Source organism: Lissotriton vulgaris, chromosome 2_1 (assembly GCF_964263255.1).
Source record: "Lissotriton vulgaris chromosome 2_1, aLisVul1.2, whole genome shotgun sequence".
In the NCBI taxonomy this organism is placed as follows: Eukaryota; Metazoa; Chordata; class Amphibia; order Caudata; family Salamandridae; genus Lissotriton; species Lissotriton vulgaris.
The window spans coordinates 1,029,014,304-1,029,040,510 of record NC_141687.1 but is presented as its reverse complement, the minus strand read 5'-3'; the positions used below and the strand labels follow the sequence as shown (position 1 = coordinate 1,029,040,510).

Below are 26,207 nucleotides of genomic sequence, written 5' to 3'. Positions count from 1 at the left end.
CAGGGGAAGTGGTGGCTTTGCCATTGCTTTCAGTGGCAAAGTTGGGCTAGCAGTGCACACCAGTCCGCAGTGGCAGACATGGTGACATGTGTTATGTGGGGGGAAAGGAGGGGAGGACTCCAGCGTTGGTCAACCAGTGGTGCAATCCCTGGGGTACCCCTCTAACTTACATGCAGTGGGACCTGGGTACCATATACTAGGGGCTTACAGGTAATTTAGCAATTTCCAATAGGGTAAAGCCAATTAGACATACACTTTAGGGTCAGAGCACTGGCACTGATGCCTGGTTAACAGGCCTCAGTGCACGGAAAAGCTGCAGCATCAGTCGAAAACCTTGGGGGTGACCACATAAAAAGAGGTGTTTCCTTACATAAAGCATTCTCATTGGATGTATCTTTGTTATTTTAAGTGGTATTTACCTGAGCACACTAGCATGAAACGTTTTTTTGGGTGAAGGGTGAGAAGCGCATGCCTGTTTCATCTGGAATTATTGCGTAACTAGCTAGGTTTTAATTTCTTTCCCAAAAAGGAACTCCTTATTATTAGTTAGGAATTGGATTCCTTATAAAAAAAAGGAGGGTGCCAATAGGTTGCTAGATTAACTAGACATAATTCCTCAACTTTGATGTGTTCCTTGACAGGCAGCTTTGGCAGTACTACCAGAAAGGACCTGCATGGAAAAAACGATCAGCTCCAATGATCAGTCTAGTTCTCTGCTTTTGAAACAAATGGACACTTTTAAGCAAATGGTGAGGAAGGCCATGGTATATGGCATTAGCATAGTTTCCATGAGATGTACTATAGGAGTTACTGCTAATCCTTTTCCTTCAGATGGATGACAAAAAAAGTGTAATATTTCTCAGTTTTCTCAAATGAAAAGCACATGAAGGAACTGTTACTGATACTTGAGGAATCCTAGTAATCCTGATTCCAAATCTAACAACTAAATCACGGACTGTAGGTAGATCTCACAAAGCTTCAGACAAAAAGTCTTCCATTCAAAGATCAAAGCTGTCACACATCTCCATCACCTCCTTTTTGTCAACAGTGAGTTTTAGCCACTTGCTAGTCATTCAACCCCCCCCCCCCTCCTAGTATCTTCCTTAACTAATATGGTAGGCAACTATTTGTCCATTTTAGGATTCTTGTTTCCGGTCCAGGGAGGACATGGCTTGGCAGTTCGGGCTGGCCTGTTCCCATGAGCCACAGGGTCAAGACTGATTTGCATATGGCCATGTCTGAACTGGGGTGGCATGGTGAGCAAAAGAATGATGGATTTAACCCAGATCTCTTGACTTGGGGTGAATGTTTTGATTTGTTCTGCATTCTGTCCATCAATTTTGTGTCTTTTACTGTTTGTCCATCAGGTAGATGATCAATTGCATGTCATCGGCGTAAATATTGAAACAGATGTCATGGGAGAGGATAAGATCAGCAAGATGAGGGGATAAGCCAGTGCCATACTTTGAACATAGAGCGGAAGTCGGTATCCATTGACTAGAATACTTCCTGTATCAACAATGAATGTTTCCTCCAATAGGAGTCACAGTTGTGTTTTGGGTATGGGAGCAAATTTGGACTAACAAAAAGCAGATTACCTTCTTTTTTTCCGCCTTCCTTCTCCCATAGTGGACCATAAAGGGGAAAGAGAGACAACAGAGTGACAGAATGTAAACACAAAAGATAGCAGCACTATGCAAATACATACCCCACTCCACTTTCATTGTTATACATTCAGTCCCGTCCCTATGTAGACTAAAACTCCTATTATCTTCAGGGATGTCGCCTGTATATCTGAATTTCTGCACACTTACTGTCATCCATTGTTAGTCGATAAGCACCCTACTGAAGTTCCTAGCTGAATCCACATTTATGAATATCTAAAGTCCCTCTTGATCTCTGCTCTGAGACACACACCACTTCAGGCGGCTGAAGCCAGACCCTCAAGGTGCTGAGGCACTAATGTAAATCTGAATGGAATGTATGTTGGATGAAAAACGTCATTATGATACAGAGAGAACAACAATGAAATCAATAGTCATTGGCGATTTAAAACATCACTTAAGAGACAACAAACAAAGGTGTTGCCACATTCTCAGCTAAAATGTTACACAAACCGGGCCTTGAAGGGATATTTGGAAGATGAATGGTAGCTATTTCAACGGAGCCCCTGTAAGTACGACTACTTCGAGTTATTGCAGATTTTCCTAGTGAATTATGAAGAAAAGTCTTAATTTTATTAAATACACGAAGGCAAGTATTCTGCTTCTCTGATCTTGCTTTGTTTTGAACAGCAGCAGTCAAGATTCAGAATGCTACACATCCCATAAGGCCTGGAACTGCCAGCCAATGGGAAAAAAACTTTGCAGTAACAATAACAGCCAATACTGTTGAGACCTAGTAGGACATTTAGCCTTATTTCTATGTCTGTGCCAGTCCCGGGGTTTCGTTCTTGAATTCTGGTCACCCTACCCTAATTGCTCCACTGGTAGCAAGGTCAGCCATGCTGGGGCTGAGGTGATTGGTGAAGTATTTGACTTCACAGCGTGAAAACCGAACATCACCTTATACTGCAGCTGAGGTTCTCTCTACCTTCGTATGGCATCGCTTCCTCTTGCTCATTTCAGCTGACCCTGCCTCCAGTTCTTAAAGCATTGTGATTGGGTAAGGTAATAAAGGAGTCAAAGGCCTACAGGCCGGAAATTTAACTAAGACAAGATCTCACACAAATTCTTGTTTCCGGGAGGCTGCATTCTATCTGATTTGAAACGTTCATGAGAAAAGCAAAGTTTTCCCCCCACTGATAAATACATTTCCAAAGGCTTCTACTGTCAAAGCATGACATTTTCATGCTTCCTTTGTTGTAAGTATTTATATTTTATTTTATCTTACACTTGATATAAATTTACTATGTAAAGTGTTTCATCAGCCATAAATAGAGCTCATGGACTATTAAGCTTGGCATGAACACTAAATTAAAAGCATGTCGGTGTTACCATAAGGACCCTTGATTGCTATGAAACAAATTACACGTAAGGCAGCAAAGGCTGGGAAGCTCTGAGAGAAAAAATGCAATAGGTCTGGCTTTATTTTATTTAAAAGTTTGTGTTGAGCATAAATGTTTGGTGTTTACAGTTGCTCCAAGTCATGCCATGCAGGTTGGCATGTCCTTCTTTCAAAATGTATTCCATTATATGGACATATCTGCTTTATTCTACTTGGGATAACATGGCACTAAAAGTGGCATGCATTATATACTTATAGCGTGCTGCTGAGGTTGTTAAAGGCCCTGAAAAAGTTATTGGCCCGTGCAGCAGGCATATAATAAGTGAGAAGGGCTACAAGGCTTTTAGAACTTTCCACCCATTGAGGGTAGAATGTTCTAAATTAAAAAGGGAGAAACATAAAGACACACATTGGAATGTTGGCACCAAAGACTTATACCACCCATATAAGCCCAGGGCAACTCCATTGTCTTAAATGAAGCTCTCAGCATTCCAATGTTGTTATATAGCGTTATAGCCCACCGTAGCAGGTTATACCGGCTATTAAAGGCCCGCTCCTGCGTTAAAGGCCCGAGCCGAAGGTGAGGGACTTTAACGAGGGACGGAACTTTAATAGTCAGTATAGCACTGCTACGAAGGGTTATAAGGCTATTAGAACATTCTGCCACTAGAGGGCAGAATGTTCTAACAAATAAAAAAAAGGCTTCTCGAAATCCCCACGAGCTCCGAGAGGCCTTTGTAAAACATTGGAATGTTACTCTGCTGGCCTTTACTGGTCCGTAGAAGCAGGGAGCACTCCATTGTCTTCAATGGAGCTCCCAACATTCCAATGTTGTAATATAGCTGCTGTGGCGGCCTACACTGCCAATTAGCTCTGTGAGGCCGTTCGTCACAGCTGTTGCTGTGAATGATTGTTGGAACTCCGAACTTTTATCAGCCATTAGAAGCCCGGAGCACTCCATTGTTTTCAATAGAGCACTCAACATTCCAATGTTCTAATACGTGTTACGTGTTGAAATGTCACATATAATAGGGTTTTTGTTCTCTATATATTTCAATATACCTATACATCAAATACATTTTCTTTTGTATGTATATGGGAATGCCAAACTGGGTAGTGTTACCATGTAGCCTTTACAAAACCATTTCAGAGATGAATTTCTAAATAGAGGCTCTTTAAATAAAGTGTAGTTTTCAGAAGTTTCCTTCCATTTCCTCCAACTCATTGAATTACTTTCAGGTAGATATTTTGTATCATACAGTGAAAGAGTTGGATAATTTTGTCAAATTAGCTTTTACAAGGGCTACTAAATGGGCAGAAGCGTATGGCTATTCTGTAGTCTTTACCGGTCCAATTAAAGCTAATTTAGGTATCTTAATTTGCAGTGTCTAAAAGTCTCCAACAATTTGAGCAACTCCTAATATAACTGTGGATATATTTATTTTGTACTACACAGCAAAAGAGATGGATTTGTTTGTCTCATAAGCTTTTACCAGGGCTACTAAGTTTGGAGAGGTTTATGTTTTGAACATTCGTTCTAAGCCCTTATTCACTTGGAGAGTAATGATTTAACATGAGGATTTGAGTATTGCAGGATGATTCCTTACTTCTAATATATCGGAATAGCTGTTCATTGCACCAACAATCGTATTAAATAGTGTATTATACTGTGTACATATGTATATATGGTTTATGTATTTTTCTCATGCCACTTGTGCCCTACGTGGTTATAAACTAACTTTTGACCTTTGCACTGTAGAAATGTGTGAGTGTGTATTTATCAGTACAGTTGCTCTCTCTCGCTCTGTCTGTCTCTCTCTCTCTTTCTCTCTCTCTCTCTCTCTTTCTCTCTCTCTTTCTCTCTCTCTCTCTCTATATATATATATATATATATATATACAGTATTGAGACAGTACATTGTACAAATATATTTTAAAATAACATGAGTTGTGAATTGGATTTTAAAGGTTAATATTTTAGGACGTTTTATTGACTATATGATTTTTAATACAATTAATTTAAAATGATGGAATAAAAATCTTTTCAGATTTCGAGACTTCTTTTAGAACATGGTTGTGACGTGAACACAAGTGACAAGTTGGGCAGGACTCCGCTTATGGTGGCATCTTGTGAAGGACATTTTACAACTGTGGAATTCTTGCTTTCACAGGGTAAGAAACTGCAGTTTAGAGGCACTGCAGTAAAAAATTACTTTTGCCTTTGTTTTCATGTACTTGCTGTGAAGGGAGATACACCTAAGTATGGTTTCTAAAGGTACCCTGTTCAAGTTTTCTATATTTATATATACAAATGTTGATGTACAATTTTTAAAGTGAGTCTTAATGCCAGAAACCTACTTCATTTGCACCTTCTTTTTCAGAAATGATACTTGTAATACCCCCCTCACACCGCCTTCTGATGTTATATTGGTATGAAAGTTGACCATAGACAAGAGTGGACAGAAATCCAGGGAGTACATATATGGTCATTTTGGAAAATGCTGCTTTCTTTTATTGGCCTCTATTATGTAACTTTAGCATAGCATAATATTCATCAAAGGTGACCTCCATTGAATCTCGACTGGTGTCAATGTTGGCAAGAAAAGTGGTGGCAGTGCTAGTTATACATGAAATGAGTAGCACTGGGAGTGAAATTGAAGTACGTGAAAGATACAGCTACATAGTTTGCTGAATTTCTGAAATGTGCAGTGGGCAAATGGTCACAATAGTATAGTTAAAGAGTCCAAAATGTAACCTTTAGACAATGCAATTTAAGGTGTCTCCATTTGGTATGGGGTGTCAGGAAGAAGGATAATGTGTCCTGTCATATCACTTCCCTTCTTCCAATGTGATATATTATATCCCCAAAGTTTAGCTCTAAATTCGTTAGATCATGCCAGATTAATTGCTTCCTTTCTGAGTACTGCAATCCTGATATAAGAGGGACTAGATTTTGGTTTTCTGGTGGAGGGTAGGAGGGGGAATTTCAGGAAGGCGTACTTTTGTTCTTAATACCTTTTAATCTCAGTGGACCACATGCCCCAATTCTCTTTTGTAGAAGCTGCTAAACATCTTATTATTTTTTGTATACATCAGTACTGATAATCATTCTTATGATCCTTCTGAAGGTGCAGACGTTTCTTCAGTGGATAAAGAGGGATTAACACCATTAAGTTGGGCCTGCTTAAAGGGCCATAAGGATGTGGTTCAATGTTTGGTTGAAAAAGGTGCTGAAATAGATCAGACAGATAAGAATGGAAGAACACCTTTGGATTTGGCTGCTTTCTTTGGGGATGCAGACATTGTAAGTAGCATTTCTTATTGCTGAGTTTATCATGCATGCAAAGTGCAGTAAATAATACTACCACTACTTGCTATGATGTGTGTTGCAAACAGCACGTGGTGCCCATTTAAATTGGTACTCACTCGTTCTAGCTTGAAAGGATTTCGAAGGCCGACACATAGCCAACTGTTCTACCTCTTTATTGCACACCAAATGTTCCCATTTGTGTACAGAATGTTAATCTCCTTTTTGTGTGGAATGTCTATTTTGTATAAGTATTATGTTACTCCCTTTGCAATCTCGAAGTTTGAAGACCACCAGCTGAAAGTGAAACAATTTAAGTGGTCTACCAAATTTGGTTCTCAGCTCACTTCCGTTTACTAACGGTTTCTAGGAATGTTCTTCTCTTAAGATCTCCTTGAAGGCTACTTTACAAACATTGGTAATTGTTCCCTGTAACTGTATTGCTATATACAGAGTTGAGGCTCATGAACATCACTAAATGAAGAATTTGTAGAATTCTAAGAGGATGTCAGAACGGCTTACGAACTCTGTTGGTGTAAGCCACAGTGATGCTATGGGACTCTTTTCAGGCTTTCTGGAATGTGCAGCAGTATCCCCAAAGTATAAAAGGGAATGTGATATATGCCTCGGAATGTTTTTTAAGATACAGTCTGTTTTAAAATGGTTTCTTCTTTAATTGGCTGCTTTTTCAATAATTTAAATATCTACAGAAGCTGTGTTAGTAAATCTCAGTCATTTTCAAAGGACATCAAGACCGAGCGAACGATATAGATAGCAGTGCCATTGACATTACCCATTCCACCTCCAATAGATTCTGATCCTTTTTTTCTGTACCACAGTTACTCCTTTATTTAATATTGTAGCATCGTTGGCTTTTTTTCCAGTAGTCCTTAAAAGATGTCCGCCAAATGTATTAGGTCAGGGTGGAAAATCATGAAGGCTATAAAGAAACTGGCTGTTATGCTCCTCTTAGAAACATTGTTAGTCATCCAGAATAGATCTAGTGATTTAGTTAACGTTTCATGGGCTGAGAAGTTCATTTATTTTTCTGTCTGGAAGGTATTTTTTTCCTAGTTGGCCAACTGCATTGGAACCTATTTCCGAGGACATTGATTTTTTGTTCTCTCACATCAACCCATCCATATCAGACCCTTTTATTAATATGGATACAGCCAGCTCCCCGCAACTGATGGCCATTGAGCTATTTGGTTCCACCACAACTGACTTTACTGAGGCAGTATAGGCACTAACCACATGACTTTATACTCCAGCGCCCGATTTGACATTGGAAGAGCCTTCCTATTAGCAACTCCTGGAGCTCTTTGAGGCGGCATCTTCACCAGGCCTTTTTTCTTTCTATGTCTAGAGTCAGAACTTCTTTCGAAACAGCTAGAGGGAGCGTTCTGATTGTGAGAAAGAGCCAGAGGATGGAAACATTTATGAGAAAGGAGCTTCCTTTTCGATAGAGGTTTTGACTACTATCCAAGAGACCTTGATCTAATTCATGACTACGATGCCTGGCTGCCTCACTAGAAGTATTTATTGCTTCCACCTGTAACTTTGTGTTCTCTTACAAATGTGCTTCCTATTTGTAGGTCGGGTGTTAGCCAAGACCTTTTGATTTTACTAAAATTATATCTATTCATGTACTTACACATGGGGGCTTTCAGCCATCCATCCTCATCCATCGGTCTGTTACTGCCATTCACCTTTTCCTCCTCCCACTACTGCATACATCATTAGACAGTGGGTCAGTCCACTTTAGCCATTGGCTCACACTTTAGCCATTGGCTCACTGTACTACTTTGAATGACTGCATTCTGCCCTTTTACATTTAACACATCCACACACAAAGTAGTTCCCTTCAATGCCAGAGACTAACTTCGCAATATGTACTTTTCAAGGCCTTAAAAATATACTTTGTGTTGAACTAGTTTTCTTTTCAGCTTGAGGCGTATCAAGCAGTCTCCCAGCAATAACATTTTGGAAAAACTGTGACAAAAAAAGCATTGAAAAATCCAAAAGGCAGGCAGCCGGGGTCACCAGACGTGTTGATTTTTGCCAGTACTTGTTGATTAACTCCGAGTAAGGTTTTGATTTTTAAAATTTTATTTGATAGAGTTTTATATAGCGCAAACTTGACCCGAATCAGGTATCAGAGCGCTTTACATAGCACCAGTTGCATTACATGAGGACACATTCATTTTTTTAGTTTTTTGTTAGGCACGGGGAGATTTTGTGATTTGCCCAGAATCACAGGATGTTCAGCATCATTGCTGCAACTCGAACCCAGTTCCCCAGATTCGAGGGCTAACGCCCTAGCCGTTAGACCAACTCCTCTCACCAAATGTCTTGTAAATTTCACTGCTCAATCTTTTTTCGCCTTGGTACATGAGGCGGGTATAAATTGCAATGGGAAGGAGCAAAGTATGGCATAGAAATAAAGCCATAACCATTTTTCTAAACTGTACTGCACAGAAGAAAGTGTAGCACCTCTGTTGGTCACAGACCTAGTTTTGTTTCAGCACGGTGCAATTGAATCTAAGGCCCTTTCATCTAAATATAGTTGCAGTGCGGTCTAATTAGGTTATTGATGGAAGCGAAGGATATAGTGATTCAAAAGCAAAAAAGGTCTTGTAGAATGAACAGAATCGTGGTAATTCAAACAAAGAACCATGGGATATCCTTTACTAGTACCGATGGGCATTGCAGTGCATTATGATGTAGTGGGTTAGCCTACCACTGAAAGGGGTTATTCAGGCAGCTGATCACATTTTGCCTACTGAGATGAGACACCTGAGACCTTTCAGAGAATGTTTCAAGCAGCAAGTGCATCAAACATGCATCTTGTAGTCCACCAAAACCCAGTGTTTTAATTAGCTGAGAGAGCTCGACATTACCACGAGTAGCCTTCTTGCCACCCACTTCATTTTCAAGCCTTGGCCTAATGAAAGTTTGCATTAACTTATTATTTGCCAATTGTTAACAGGAACAGAAAAAATGCGATCCCCATGAATCATGTGCACCATGTTCACAATCAAAATTCATAAACTTTCGTGTTTTTTTATCTCCACAAGATGGTGACTATACTGATAATCATCACTGAAAATTTTATTTTGTGATTTCTGAAAATTGATAAATGACAAAAGGTTATGTTTTTTCCAAAACGTCACTGAAATGTAGTACCTGAAGGGTTTTTCCTGCATTTAGCGCCAAAAGAAATGCTGTTATCTTCTAAGCTTTCAGAAACAAGAAGCACTTAACAGAGAGCTATGACTTCTCGTTGTCTCTAGCTTGTTTGACAAAGTGCAATTCCAAGAACCGTTCTGTTTTTGATTGTGTAGGCACCATCATCCATGTGTGCCTGAGAAATTCAGGAAGAGTGTAAATATTCTCAAGCCCACTGGTGTTCAAGGCTTCATTTATGCCCTGGGGAAGGTATAGATAAGGATGCCTATAATGCAATATAAAATGTATGTAGGCAGATTTTGCCTCCTTTGGAAGATTTTCTGAGAATATAGGCTTTAATCAGGAGATAGATTTAGTATTAAGAGAAGAACTTTTGAAAGGAAACCCCAATACTCCAGAAACTCTTAATATCGCACAGCCGTACTTCACAATGAACCATTTTTCTGACACTATACATTGAATGTGTAGATTAATTTATTTGACAGACAAACCTACAAAATGTAGGGCTACGCAGGTTTCTACAGTGCAATGAATTAATTGGTTAATCAATTACTTTTACTATTCATCGATCATTCTCCCTAGTTGTCCACATTCTACCGGTGATTTAGTCCTAGTTAGGTATCATGCAGGTGAGTAATGGCACTGTGTAAGTCCCCAGCTGATGTATCTTCCTAAGACTGGAATGCAGGATACATGATGCCAAATCTAGTCTATTGTACTACTAAAGTAGCCATTGACGAGCACATAATTAGATAGTCGTCTTTGGATCAAAGTCTAAAATATAGATGGGGGGGTTCTCTGGAAAACAGAGCAGTAAAGAGTTCTTACTGTGCTTAAGTCGTCTTCGAGGCTGTAAACATAAGATCTGGTTTCCTCTTCCTTCAAGTCAGTGGCTTGCAGTTTGAGTCACAATGGAGATCGCGGCAAACCCCTTTAGAAAACCTGAGATTTGACCAGAGCTAGCGGCATTTTTCCTCAGTGAAAATACGCCATTTTCTCCTCGCTCTTTAACACCTTCGACGCTCATGACGAGCTCAGCTCGTCATGAGGTACACCTCTCGTACACTCATGCCGAGCTGAGCTCGTCATGATTAGTAGGAATTACAGATTTTCAGCACAGGGGGGGGAAACCATAAGCGTTGATGGTGTTAAGACTAGAAAACTTTTTCTGCAGCTGTACCTATGTCTACTGCCTAGAGCTGGTGCACAGGACTCCTTTTACTCGCACTCACACTTTCACTGACTCATACACACTCGAGCACTTGTTCACACACAGTCACACTCTCTACCCCCTCTCTTTTCCCTTCCCTCCTCACAATCTCCCGCTTTAGCAAGTAGCTCTAAATATGTGATATTTTGTGCCTAAGTTCAAGCCATCCATGTTGGTATGTGCCTTTTGCATTAAAAAAGCAAAACACATCTTATTCTCAATTGTTTTTATTTGTGTCTGCTTTTTTGGTAAAGTGATGAGTGAACAATTCTTGCAAGGGATGTTGAGTTGAAGTATAATGTCTGTGTAGTTTATTGAACACAACATGCAAATACAAGGCAATTTTAAAATGTGTTTGTTTTGATCAAAATGGTCTAATTTGTGGAGCAAAGATAATATGCCCATCGTTAGTTAGCAGAGTCGGAGAACAGCAGACTAGTTAGTGGAAAATGTGATTTTGTTAAAATGACGGCTAATGAGTTGGTTACTTATTTATGACAAGATGCAGAGAGCAAATGTGCCTAAACAGTGCATATCTCAATTTAGAAATGATTCCCCGGATGCATACACTTCTTAAATAAACCTTCATCTTACAGTAGTGAAATAACAAATAATAAGTTTGTTGTGCAGGAAGACATAGTCCTAGATAGAATGTGACCTAAACCCATCTTTCAATAGTAAAATTGCTTGGCCCCATTAATAATGGTATGCAACAGTAAATTCGCTATAATTGCAATTGAGCTTATGCAAGCATTTAAGTGTAATGAATTACTGGCAGAGTATCAGCTATGATGAGAGCATCGTAGATGATGCTCTTATAAAGCATGCTGTCAGTTTTTATTCTAGCAAATAGCAAGTTTCTCAAAGTCAAAAGTAGCTCTAGGTTTAAAGACACTGATCTTGACAGTGATCACAAATAATGCACCCACCACACATCTGTGACTTGCCAGACATTACCGACATGGATGTTTTCCCTAAGGTTGCCTAGTACGTCACAGACCAGGATAATCAAGATGCCAGCATGCTGCAAATCTGTGCTAGCCATTGACAATTTGAAAGCGATTCTCAGATGGTCTAGCCTTTCCTCAACTTTGGATGATCCTCAAGGGCTCAATTGATGGTAGTGTAGGAGTGAAGGTATATGATGGCCCTTAAACTAGAATGCCCCGTATACTAAGAAAAACCCTGTCTCCTCTGTCCTTTGTTGTGTGCTCCTCACCACAGTTGACAGTGACTCTGAACTACCACAGGACTCTGTTGCTCACTGGTGTTCTGCCATAATACTCAGTTCCTTCATTCCCACAGACCTCTGTTGCAGTCTTTTTTTCCAATAGTGCCAACACTTGTATATTTCCTTCTTTTTATTTTTTTGGTACATGTGGGGATTTTGGCATCATTTGACTGTACAGGATACCCAACTTTAAGATGTGAAGACTCTGTCTGATGCCAGGCCACAGCAGATGGCCGTCATGTGGTCTGGGTCAGCAGCCTATACACTTTTGACATTAAATCTGGTAGATTAACTAAATGGGAGTGGAACCAATTAGCAGGTCTAGTTCTTTGTTAAGCATCCTCTCTTCAGAAAATATCAGTGCAACAGTGCTTGTTTTCTGGCTAAAGGAAATTTGCATCACTTCTACTTTGGAAGCTCTTATTACTTAGATATCTTTTGACAAGGCACAGTCTAAGTGGGGCAGAAAATCCTGATAAAGTTTGCAATTACGTTTAATTGTTGTCTAATGTGAAGGAAAATACTAATATCCTGCTTCCTTAAAATCTGATGTGGTTGTGAAAATAAAATTAACTTAGATTTTGACAATTAGAACATGCATTGTGTTGCTACAGCTGAGAAGTAGGTATAAAGAGGTAAATGGGGAAGGGCCAGGGATGTGTGAGAGATTCACTATGACTTCTTTGTCCTCATAGTACTTTTATACAGCAGAATCAGGTGCGGATGAGCATAGTAATTTTAAAGAAAAAGTAGCCTGACCCTTCACATCTGCACTCTTGAAATTCATCCATTTCAGGCAAGCATAGCCAAAACTAAACCCAAAGGATATGTGCTTTCTGCAGGAAGGTGGAATATGACTGCATGATTACTGCCACTTTATTCCTGGTGTTTTGCTGGTTTTTGACCAGTCTGACTGGGATCCTGCTAATCAGGACCCCAGTTTATCTGCTTTCTCCCTAAATTGATTGCATGTACTTTAGGTACACTCCATATTGGATACTGGGGTACCCTTATCAGTCCCTAGTATATGGTATACTATGTACCCAGGGCATAGGTACCCCAGAGGCTTTCCAGGGGTTGCAGCATGTATTGTGCCACCCCTGAGAGACCATTCAAACTGACACCCCAGGTCTGCTACTGCAGCCTGTGTAAGGTGGTGCATGCACCCCTTACTTAGATATAGGTTCACTATATCTATTCTAAATTACTGCACGCGCACATCAGTTACCCCTATGGCAGGCCTAATCAATCCTGAAGGCAGGGTACTGGGTTTTATGTGAAACGGTGCACCTACATGGGCAGAGCCCCTCTGCAGCCTTCTGAACTATTTTCCGGGATTGTTTGTGATGCAGCGAACCATATGTGTCAAACACCTTGGAATCATACCTCCACACCCGTAACTGGTGTGGGAGGCATGATTCCTCCCTTGTAGATCCACTACTGTGGGTCACCGGGCTACCTGTACCAGCTTTCTCGACCTGGGAATCACAAAATGGCTGCTGACAGACAGTCTGCCCTCCTGCTGCTGAGCCAAGCTCAAGCAGGGGAAGGCTTGACAATAAGTTTCCTGTCACAGGATTTAGTGTATTGGGGCTGGGTGGGTGTACTCTGAGAGTGTTTAAAGTCTGCATTGGGGCACATTTGGTGTCCGTGTGCATAGTCTAGTTCAAACCGGTTGCAGGAGCCATTTGCTCCTGCTCTGGGGCGCGAAACTGGACAAAGGACATGGGTGTAGCAACCCCTCTGTCCTGACCTTCCCATAGGTGGGCTCCGCAAAGTTTTTCCCACCCCTTCCTTGGGTATAAAGTAGAAACCCTGACTACAGGACTCTGGATTTTACCTGGACTAAACTCTGCTACAGAAACCAAGTACTTTGACGATCTGCACAATGCTGGGCGACTGAAGAATCTCCCTTGGAGTAAAGGAGTTACTCCCCTGCCAAGCAGGCACCAAAATGCATCTGACCGGTTTGCATCTCCGAAACTCCTGAGGACTCCGAAAATTTCTGCAACACAGGAGGTGGGTTCCTGAGGTCTCTGAGGGTGATCTGCACTCTCAGCAATTCTGATGCCCGTATCCCTCGTGGGGACCGTGCAACCTGAAACCCCTGTGCACCGTGCTCTATTGCAGCAGCATATGCTTTTCGTCGACCCCTGAAGCTGTGCTTTGGGCTACGTGTAATCCTGACCCGAGCAGTGTTTCCACAGAAGATTTCCGGCCTACACTCCACGAGTGTTCCATGGGCTGGTATTTCGTGATGCATCTCAAGGTCCCTTCGCGATCACTGGTCCGTTGGCCTGTGGGTCCCTGTGAAGGTAACTTTAACTTCCGTGGCCTTTCCTGGTTACTCCAGACATGCCCTGACTCTCCATTGCTTGGTGAGTCCCCAGGACCTTGCTGGGCCTCCCAAAGCTGATTTCCTCTGACCACGTGGGTTGCAGTTGCCAAGGCTTGTTGGTGTTCCATCCGGACACTGACCCCCCAGCTCTCAACTTCATGGGACAGCTCACCTCCGGACTTTGGTCTTCGTTGACGTCTCCTGGTCCGCATGACTGCAGAGTCCAGCATCGCATCAACTCACCTGAAGTACCTGGCATTGGTGGGCATTTGTCTACCGAGACCCTGGTCACGCTGACGGGACCCAGACTCTGTCCCCTCTACTTTCAGGTTCTTCTCACCTCGAATCCAGGCTGGGATTCTGCTGGACACTTTTCATCTTCCCGGCAGCATCATTTTTCAGCATCACGCCATTGAAAACAACAAAGATTCCCGACATCACTTGACACCTATGCACCCGGCTTCCCTGGATTAGGTAACACAAGTACTCCGGTGCTCACAAGGAGGCTGGCCTTAGAACCTTCTATGTTTGAAAAGGTTCGCGCAAAGTCCTCTCCGAAGTGTCCTTAATCTTTAAAATTCCAACCGCGTCTTTCCCATAGAGTTGTACGGAGCTCGTGTCTTCTCACACTGCACCCGTCCTCCGTGGGTCCCCTGTGTCACTACCTTGGGTGGTTCCTTGGGGTCCCAGTGATCCTACGTGCTCTAGGCACTGTGTCTAGTCAAGTCGTGGTTGTTATACTACTTTCTTAGTATACGGTTTGGTCTCCCCCTGGAGCCCACTGTGTATTGTGCTATTTACTGTTGTTCTAGTTCTTTGTTCTCTAATCTCATAAAGAGGTTAGTAGAGAGTGTTTAGTAATAAATACATATATTTTATATATTACTTGTGTGGGTCTCCTTTCATTTGGTCATTAAGGAGGTTCTGATCTGGTAAAACAAGCTGCCTTACATTCTTCGAGACTTAGCCTGAGGGCTGCTTTCCATAGCTACCACTAGGATAGCTTTCAATAAAGGTTGTCTTTAACCTAATCATCAATAAGGGTTGTTTGGACTCGTACAAGGTGCCCACTATAATTAGTGGTCAGCATATACCAGGCCAACTTCTCACACTTTCCATTGGGTGTTTTTCATTTTGCCGAATACAATATGTGCTTGTAGTGTTTGACAAGGTTGCCATTAACTATTGCCTTCAGGACTGAAAATTTTCTTAAGATCATAGCCTGGCTTAAATGGGTAATTGATTGAATTCCTCATCTTCCATCTTGTTCTCTGTGTGATTTGGGCTGATGAGTAAATCCTTTAATCCAAGGTACATGTCAAAATCTCACCTACATTAAGAAGGTATGACCTTTATGTAACACCATGTGGGCGAAGTTTTGCTTAACATTCCACACATATAACAGAATCTCCAAGAATTTACTTCTAATCAACCTACTTCTTTTTTTCTTTATAGTAAAACATTTCTATTTTATAACACATACCATAAGAAGTAAGGTAATGATACCAATACCAGCTACTAATTAGTACCACTATCAAATACATCCTCCCAGATCAGCAGGTGATCACACTAATATATATTTATTCCACTGGATAGTTCTAGTTAGGGCAGCTGTCTGTTGGAAAAGCATTTAATGTGTTGCTAATAACTTTAGCACCGTTTTATGAATCTCCATGAAACTTTACAAAAAGGTGTGATACTTTTTGGCTAGTTTGTGCATGGAAAGTGTTGCAATGATCCGTCAAGCGGGGGTTAAGAAAAAAAAGGGGTCCCAAAATGCAAAATCTCTATACATTTTCCAAAGACTTCTTTAAGACGAGCTACCGCAAAAACTGATAACTAAATTACACCAAATTTAGAAGGAAGCTAGATCTTGTTCTGCCAATTGTGCTTTTTGTGATTTGGTGTTAATCCGTTAGGTCGTTTTTGAGAAACTAAGGTTAACAAATAATTGTATATCTGGACGGTTGGGTCCGCAAGAGGCTCAAGAGACTTGTGGCAGCGCCAATTTAAAAATAGAGCGTTCTGATTGGCCCAGGGAGCTTTATTCCTCTGGGGCCATCTCACTCCAGCCGGAACGATGGCTCTGATTGGCTACAGGCAACATCAGAAAAAAATTTGCTGGCAGCCCTTACAAGACTTGGGGACTTACTCCCCTGACCTGGAGTAAAAAGTGAAAAGTATACGCAGTGGCAAGGTAGGGGTAGCCCTGGGGCCAAAAACAAAGAAAACTGGAGAAAATTGCTGCAAGCCAGCAGGACTCATGCAGGATCAGAAAGAAAGAAAAATAAAATGGTGTCCTGGACACATTTACTAAGGGAGCCCAGCCCCAGACCCGTATTAAAGTCGAGGGGACTGCGTGGACCACCTCCCTGAGCCATTAAAGAACCCAGGGAGCCCACCGCTGTTGCCGAAATCTGCAAGGGGAGTGGGGCCGTAATGATGAGCTATTTTACACTTGCTTTCATACCTCTTATGCTATACCCATTTATAGAGCAAAGTGTACAAAAGAAGCTTGGGTGATCAGTGTTGTCATGAGTGATGTCATCAATTATGTCATTTGAAATGTCATGAGTGATGTTGTAAATGATTTCATAGAACATATCATGAGTGATGTAATGTGTGAGGTCATAAGGAGTGCATGGTGGGGGTGCAAGTTATAGTTGGCTACGCTAACTAGAACTATGAATTTCTATGTCTATTTTTGTTCAAAACATTAATGATGCCACTGAAATATTCACCCAACTATAACTTTACTTTAACCTTTGTTTGTTTCACTGAATTTCAACGTTTTTTTTTCTTTCAACAAAAATATCTTTTTATCAAATAGGAGAGGGGTCAAGTGGCCACTCTCCCCGAGCCTTATGTCCTGGGGACCCCATCCTCCAGGTTTTTTTTTTGTAATGAAAGGGGAGGGGGCCGCATGTCTTCCCTACCCAAGCCTTATTAAGCTCTGGAGACCCCGTCCCCCAGAGACTTTTTTTTAATTTATTAATGGGAGGGGGGGGGGGGGGGAGGGGGGGGCACGTCCTGAGGTCCCCATTTGCCACTTTCATTTCTTTTTTTTATTAAAGGGGAGGAGGGCCGTTTTTTATAATGAAAGGGGTCGCATGTCTAGCCCCCCCCCTCCCCCATGCCTTGTTCGGCCCTGGAAACCCCATCCTCCAAGGCCACTAATTAAAATAAAGGGGAGGGAGCAGTGTGGTCCCCTTCCCGAGCCCTGTTAGACTCTCGGGACCATATTGACAAGGCCCCTTTTTAAAAAAAGTAAAATAATGGGAGGGAGGCTGCGTGGCCCTGCCCCCTTCCTTGAAACTTGTTAGGCCCTGGGGATCCAATCCCCAGGGCCCTTTTTCTTTTAAGTATATTTCAAAAATGGGGAGGTGGACCTCGTGACCTTCCACCCCCCACCCCCTCTCCCCGAGCTTCTAAAGGCCCGGGAACAGCACACCCGGGGCCAAATTTATTCAAAATGGGGAGGGGGCGCCATATGCCCCCCCCCCCCCTGCCAGGCCTTTTCCAGTCACGGGGACCCCATCGCTGAGGCCTGCATTGTCAAAGTTTGGTGCCACCAAGGTCCTAGCTGGCTTCCCGCATGCATCGGTAGGCGGCAATGCTCCCGCCCAAGGACCTTGGGCGGAAGCAATATTTTGATCTGTTTTCCTGCCCTCATCAGTGCAAGCAGGGAAACGCATCAAAAGTCTGCTCTCCCTGTGGCAAAATATAAAAACATGTTATACTATGTTATACATTTTTAAGCGCAATGGTTATTCCAAACTGAGTTTCCCCATGCTAGGACTGTCCTACACAACCCTCAGCAGAGATCGGGAAAAGAAAACTGCAGATAAAGAGAGGATGGAACTGAGCCGGGAGCAAAAAAAGGCTAGAAGCACACTCAAGCAATGCCGGAATTAGGTCCACCTAAACAACCAGGGTTTAAGATTCTTCCTGAAAGTTGTTTCTAGGGTTTCTTGTCTCAACAGCCCAAACAAGATCTTTGTATGACGGGAACCATCACAAACGCTGCACCCGCCGACCTGAGTCTTCTGCAGGTTTGGTAGGGTTTCACTAAAGAGAAAAGCTATCGGGACCTTTGGCATTAAATATTGTATCAAAAGGAACAAATGATGGACGGAATGCTGAACAAGCCTTTACAATCTTTGTACCGTGAGGATCGACTATCTCCGTCCTCAGTGATACCTTTGGGTTTGCGCAAAGCTGCTTATAATATGTGTGGAAAGCTCTATTTATTCCTTCTTGTGTGTAGTGGGTGTTCCCCTTGGCATCTTTTACTGCAGTAATATTAGTGGGGGCTAATTCTTTCTCCAAAATCTAGGTCAACAATTTGCCAGGTTATAGCCTTCCTTATGTAATACCCGTCAGGGCATCCTGCTCTATTCTGCTATTCAAAGTGGTCACACTTCATGTAAATGAAGGAATTATGGTTGTTTTATCTGCCAACATATAAAGTTTGTTCATAAAATCTCGTTGTTAGCTGAGATCCAGTCAACAGGTTTTGTACACTACCTTACTCTGTCAAGGCAATGTCCAGACCACAATTATACTTAACAAATCGAAATTAAGCCACCTGTTCTAATGACCTACATTCCCACAACCGTCCTTGATTAAGCCCCTACTTCTGTAGTAGGGGATATCTGACATGGTCATAATCTAGTGAATAGTCCCGCTCATGTGCGTGGACCTCGGAGCAATCAAAAATAATCTCTTAAGCTGTCTGCAATGCAGTCCTGCATAGACACTTAAGAGAACATTAAAGACAATAATGCAGCCTGTACTTATAAGGCTACACTGTCCAGTACTGCAACTAGAAATACCAACGATATGTCACCAATATCACATTAGACACAATGTGCCAAGTTTCCTCTACAGAGAAACTTCCCCCTTCACCAAAGCCTTGGAATGATAGAGAGGAAGGTATGGACAAAAAAGCCCCATAGGCTGCCATTATATGTCTGGAAAAGGGATACCGTGCCTTTAAGGAACTCTCCAGAGACCCTCAGTATCCCATGATGCACAGCAAACTCCTTTTACTTTCAGTTCTTTTTTCCAGCTCCTGCTAGCAGGACCTTGTAGCATTGAGCTCTCCCTTTTTAAGGTTAATTACATTTTTGGCACTTTTAAAGTGTTTAGAGTATTTCACTCAACGTCTGCCTACTCCTTCTTCCATTTGCTGTTTTTTTTTTTGCCACTTTCCTGTCGAAAATGCCAGCATTATTCAACAGGTGCCCTGAGTGTGCCAGGAAGAAGGTCAAATCAGATGTCCACAAGAGGGAGGATTTTCAGGAGATCATCAACGAGGGAATGATGGTGTCCAATCAAGTAATCAGTGCGGCAGCGGTTTCCTCGCTCTTGGCTGCCCATGGCTACTGCCATGGGATAAATTTGAGACGCCATGCCTGGTTGCGACTGACGTCGCTGAAGCCAGAGGCCCACCAACTTGCCGTTCTCTGGGGCGACATTATTTGGCAGACACGCTGATGAGGAGATGGCCCGCATGAAGGCGGAGGCTGAAACCCTGACGGCCGTCGGTTTAGAGAAGCCGAAGGAGCAAAAGAAGACTTTCCGCTCCTTCCAGAGGCGTTTTGGTGCCCAGGGCAGAGGGCAAGGTCGTCAGGCAGCAGTACCAGAGACGGCCTTTCCAGAAGCGGCAGAGGGGTAGTGGCGGCCAGCAGTCCTCCTCGACGCCCAAAGGCCTGGCTGGGTCTAGGCCCTGAGGTGCTACTTCCCCCTCGTCCGTTACCCACTCCGGTGGGGGGAAGCATTCAAAATCACTTGGCAGAGTAGAGACAAATTACTCAGGACAAGTGGGTGCTGAATATTGTTTACAATGGATACAGTCTTCGTTTCACCATCCCGCCTCCTGCAATTCCACTGGTTTGCTCGCAGTTCCAACTGCGCGAGCTCCAGGCGGAGGCCGATACCCTGTTAAGAAAAAGGGCGATAGAAGACGTCCCTCTGTCTCAAAGGGTAAAGGGTCTTTACTCCCGTTTCTTCCTAGTGCAGAAGAAGGACAAGAACTAGTTCAGGCCCATTCTGGATTTGCGACAAGCAAACAAATGGATCCGCCGGGAAAAGTTTTGCATGCTGTCTTTGCACCAAATTTATCCTCAGTTACAAAGGGGAGGCTGGCTTTGCGAGATAGATCTGCAAGATGCGTATTTCCATGTGCCCATTGCACGGAAACACCGGAAGTTCCTGCGCTTCCTAATCGGCGCCAATCACTATCAGTACACCGTACTACCGTTTGGACTGAAGTCTGCACCCAGGACTTTTTCAAAATGCATGGCTGTGGTGGCAGCGCACCTGCGAAAGAACAAGGTGTTTGTCTACCCTTACCTGGACGACTGGTTGATCAAGGTCTCCACCTTCCAGGAAGCACAATTGCACTTCAACAGGACGGCCGTCCTGCTGAATCAGCTGGGGTTACACATCAATATGTCCAAGTCTGTCCCGACTCCGGTCCAGTGCCTACAGTACCTGGGAGCCTCCATCAATACGCTGTCGGCAAGCGTATCTCCTTCGGAGGACAGACGCTTATCGATCCTTCAGAAGGCTCAGGCTCTCATAGCTGCTCCTTCTACAACAGTGAGGACGGTATCTTCTCGACTGGGGTCGATGTTTGGAGGATCAGTGGGACCAGAAGAGAGGGTGCTGGGACGACGGGATACAGTTGTCTGTTCACGCGCAACAGTCCCTGAGATGGTGGTGCTCGGCGGAGAAACTCCTCAGAGGGGTTCCTTTCCACAAGGACATTCCTACTCAGACAATTGTGACGGATGCGTCTCTCCAAGGCTGGGGAGCGCATTCAGGCCATCTACAAATCCAGGGAACGTGGTCTCCGGCGGAGTCCACGTATCACATCAATTTCCTAGAACTCAGAGCTGTTCACTTGGCACTGAAGGCCTTTCAGACCAACTCCTTGCTTGTACAGACGGACAATATGACAACAATGTATTACCTCAACAAGCAGGGGGGCTCACGATCGCACACCCTGTCACAAGAAGCGCAGGCGATCTGGCACTGGCTGCTAGCCAGAGGATTGACGATAACGGCGACTCATCTGCCAGGTGTGCAGAATGCTCAGGCGAACGCCCTCAGCAGGCTGATCCAAAAAAAACATGAGTGGGTCATAAACGACGAGGTGCTCGACGACATCTTCGCCAGGTGGGGCATTCCAGACGTAGATCTATTCGCCACCGCTGAAAACAGAAAATGCAGCGACTTCGCCTCGAGGTATTACCAACAGGGGACTCTGGGAAACGCGTTATGGATCAGCTGGTCGAACAGCTTTCTGTACGCTTTTCCACCCATTCCCCTGATTCCGGCAGTGCTCATCAAGCTGTCCCAATCCAGGGCATGAATGATCCTCATCGCTCCGGAATGGCCCAGACAGTGGTGGTTCACGGACCTGCTTCACCGGTCTCTCATGCCTCACCTGCGACTGCCGTGTCAGCCGGACCTTCTCACGAAGTTCGGGGGGGGGGCAGATGGTGCACCCCAACCTCTCGTCATTGAGTTTGGTGGCATGGCTCCTGAGATAGTGCAATATGGTCACTTAAATCTTCCAGAGGATTGCATGGACATTTTGAAGGAGGCTAAGAGGCCTTCCACTAGGACTTCTTACGCTTATAAGTGGAAGAGATTCTGCATCTGGTGCACCTCTAAGAACTATAATCCGACAATCTGCAAGGAAGATGTCATCCTTCCATACCTTCTGCATCTAGCTCAGTCTGGCCTTAATTTCCATTCTATTAAGGTTCACCTCGCTGGATTGACTGCATATCGGAAATGTCCTTCGCAAACATCCTTCTTCCAAATTCCTGTGATAAAGGATTTTTTGGAAGGATTGAAGAAGGTGGTCCCTCCTGTTCGGCTTCCTTCACCTTCGTGGAAGCTGAATGTGGTGCTGTCCAGGTTGATGAAGATACCTTTCGAGCCTATTCACAAGGCTTCACTGCAGCACCTGTCATGGAAGGCGGAGTTCCTTGTGGCCATTACATCGGCCCGCAGGGTGAGTGAAATCCAGGCTTTGTGTTGCCAGGAACATTATACTGTATTTCATGCTGCTAAGGTTGTTATGCGTACTCACCCAAAGTTCCTTCCTAAGGTGATCTCTGATTTTCATGTTGATCAGACTATTACTTTACCAACGTTTTTCCAGAACTCTTCCACTCCAGCGAACGGTCTCTTAATTCCCTGGATGTCAGAAGGGTGTTGAAATTCTACCTGGATAAGACCAAGGATATTCGTAGGTACGACCAATTGTTTGTTAACTATGGGTCGGTCAGGACTGGTCTGGCTACTTCTAAACAGTCCATCTCTAGGTGGATTGTGTCATGTATCCAGCTATGTTATCAGAAAGCGAACAAGACCTTAGGGGGTAAACCTAAGGCTCATTCTACCAGGGGCAAAGCAACTACAACAGCTTTGCTTCGAAATGTTCCCATTGCAGAGATCTGCAGGTCCATACCTTTGCTAAGCATTACTGTCTGGACTCTGATGCCAGAGCAGATGCTCAGGTTGGGCAGGCTTCGTTAAGAAATCTGTTTGCACAGTAGTGGTGTTGTCTTTTTCTCCACCGCTGGGTTGTTGTCTGCCCTGTTCCCATGATGCACTGGGCCAGGGACAGACTGATTTGCATATAGCCAGGTTCTGAGCTGGGATGGGGCAGTGAGATAAATAACGGTGATGGATCAAGCCCTGATCTTTGGACTGGGTAAGAGTGGTCTGCTTAATTCAGACACTCTGTTCATCACCACCCCCTTTTCTGAATCGTTGTTGGCCACTAAAGGTGTGGCAGGGTATACTCAGACATGAGTCCCTTTCTCACTGCTCCATCAGGATTCAAGCAAGCCGGGCCGAAGACGGCTGAAATGCCAGAAACCGGTCCCCGGTAGCTTGTCTCCTTTCTGGTGAAGAATTGGCATGGTAGTTTAGTCTGCCCTGTTCCCATGATGCACTGGGCCAGGGACAGACTGATTTGCATATAGCCAGGTTCTGAGCTGGGATGGGGCAGTGAGATAAATAACGGTGATGGATCAAGCCCTGATCTTTGGACTGGGTAAGAGTGGTCTGCTTAATTCAGACACTCTGTTCATCACCACCCCCTTTTCTGAATCGTTTTTGGCCACTATACGTGTGGCAGGGTATACTCAGACATGAGTCCCTTTCTCACTGCTCCATCAGGATTCAAGCAAGCCGGGCCGAAGACGGCTGAAATGCCAGAAACCGGTCCCCGGTAGCTTGTCTCCTTTCTGGTGAAGAATTGGCTTGGTAGTTTAGTCTGCCCTGTTCCCATGATGCACTGGGCCAGGGACAGACTGATTTGCATATAGCCAGGTTCTGAGCTGGGATGGGGCAGTGAGATAAATAACGGTGATGGATCAAGCCCTGATCTTTGGACTGGGTAAGAGTGGTCTGCTTAATTCAGACACTCTGTTCATCACCGCCCCCTTTTCTGAATCGTTAATCTAAAGCAGCCAGATTACACAAGGACTGCACAAAGAATCCAATTTGTATGTGAGAATGGCCATTGCACAACTCTGTGTATTGTGATTGTTGCAAGTTGCATTCTGCTGAGTATATCCTCTTAGGTGCTGCGCCTATTCCAACGGCCGACGGCACCACTACCTCAGGAGTGCTGCCGTTGGACGTTCGAACCTCACCTGCGCAATGGAACGTTCAGCACTGGAGCTGGACGTTCTATAGCTGCTAAGAGGATAAAAGTTGACATGACGACAATGTTTGGAATAGTAAGAGTAAATCTGTGTGATTCCGCCGCTGCATGTAATGTTTACTACCTAAAATGGCCAGATAAACAATAAATGCTCTCTACAACTAGGGTTGCCATATTTCCCAAAGAAAAATACTGGCCATTTGTTCATGTTTTAAGATTATGCAAAGGTCCAAACATTATACTTAAATAGAACTTTTTAACAAATAGTCTGTATTAATTTTTAACATGACTTTTTTGTCTTTGTGTACTTTAATTATCAGTCATAGATCATTAACCTCATAGATGCTATTAAACATTCCTCCCCAGTGCTGCGCTGTCCATTGGAACTAGTGCTGAATGGACGTCTAATGGTCGTGCGCAGCACTGGGGAGGTAGTGCTGCCGTCGGCCAATGCACCGAGGCAGCACTTAAGGGGTTAAGACAGCTTGTGGAAATATGTAAAGTGCTTTCTTAGGTTTGCTGTTTGAAGTATGTACTGAGAAGAGGAAATTACATTTGAGAAAAATATAGTCTTTAGGTGATTTTCCTAATTTTTGGACTCGCTGGACATTAAAATATTGGTCATTGAAAGATCTTCCGAGGAAGTGATGAAGGGGTCGGGGGGCCTGGGAGGCGGGTGTGCATATACAGCAATTTTTTTTCTGTGCACTTTACATTGTGTGTGGGTAGAACTTGGTGGACCTTGTGCGACTTTGGGGGGAGGTAGTCGGGGAGGGGGAAGTTGGGGGGGTTGGGGCTGTTGGGAGGGGGCAGGGGGGAGCGGTAGATTCTTAAGTATTGCTCTGTTATATATTTGCTTGTTCTGGCTCACAAACAAAAGTCGATTGCCTTCCAGCTGATGTAATGTTTTAAAACTGCAGATGTCTCTGGTGTGCAGAGCCCTGCAACACATGTGCAGTCTGACAATAAAGTCTGTTTAAAAAAATATATATATTGGTCATGCCAGTAAAAACCCAGCCAGGTGACATCCCTATCTACAGCCATCCCCCACTGAAAATAATGTTAATCTGGTACAAAAGAAATGTCAATTTACCGATGTATAATTATTCTAAGTGCTGTATTTACCTAGACCAAACCTTCTGTGTAGTGTAAAAGATGATTTTCATTCTGTTCTGTTTGCATTTCTAGGTGCAGTACTTGGTGGGGCAGGGTGCGATGATAGAGCATATTGACTTCAGTGGGATGCGCCCTTTGGATAGAGCGATTGGATGTCGAAATACATCAGTGGTTGTCACACTTCTTAAAAAAGGAGCCAAATTGGGTACAGTAAAAAGCAAATCCTCTATTTTGAATGTCTATCGGAGCTAAATGGTGATGCAGTCTTTGCAATATTTGTCTATCTGGGTCTTTGAAGGTTCTAGAAATTTGCTTTCTCTTAAATAGCGTTTCATTTGCACTGTTTCGCTATTTAGACAATGTACGATAATTGACTTGACACATCTTTATAAATATACTCAAAAGTCAGAGATTTGGGGCGTGGCCAAGATGGCGACCTGATCGGACGCAGGTCTCCGTGGCTCCCTGCCCTAAATCCCCCAAAGCCCACATAAACTCAGCTTACTGCCCCTAAATCGCTGGCTATCGAAGGGTCTAGCTGTCTAAGACACCCTCGGCGCAGCTGTGAAGCCAGCGGTGCCGCCTGCTGCCCTGGACGCCGCCAGTTGCCTTTGCCCGGGAGACCACCGATCGACGGGAAGGCGAGGTGCGGCAGGCGCGAAAATAGAGGCCCCGGTCTGGGCCTAGACGGACTGCCTGTGCAAACGCCGAGCGCCTGATTGCCGCGCCGGAGGACACACTACTCACTCTTTCTGCCCCCGGACGAGGTGGGGGCCCAGAGCTTGGTCCTGGGGTGCTGGGCCCCTGACGGCAGCTTGCGTGGAGCGCCGAGAGCGCGAAACCGGGGGCCCACTCCGGGCCTACCTGGCGAGGGGCGGAATCTCCCCGAACTTCACTGGCGGTGAGTGGGGGCTCCTACGCGCCATTTTGGGTGTACCCGGACCCACCGGAGAAGCTGATGGAGGCAGCGAAGTGAGGACACTGGTGAGGCGCCTTTCTACAGCCCTGGTCGCTGCCGGTTTGCCCCGCTCGAAAGTGCCCTGGCCGATGGACGAGTAGGAGGCGGCCGGCACCAAAATCGAGGCCCCGGTCTGGGCCTAGGCGGACCGGTAGC

General features: G+C 44.0%; 1 protein-coding gene across 2 annotated transcripts in view; it reads left to right on the top strand.

Annotated features, from left to right (window-relative positions):
- TANC1 (tetratricopeptide repeat, ankyrin repeat and coiled-coil containing 1) overlaps nt 1-26,207 on the top strand; it is a 773,242-nt gene that overhangs the window by 689,009 nt on the left and 58,026 nt on the right. For both annotated transcript variants that reach the window (XM_086956663.1, XM_086956662.1), the window contains exons 20-22: nt 5,054-5,177; nt 6,134-6,309; nt 25,166-25,298. In XM_086956663.1, the coding sequence (XP_086812789.1) occupies nt 5,054-5,177; nt 6,134-6,309; nt 25,166-25,298 (433 nt within the window). The remainder of the gene's footprint in view (nt 1-5,053; nt 5,178-6,133; nt 6,310-25,165; nt 25,299-26,207) is intronic.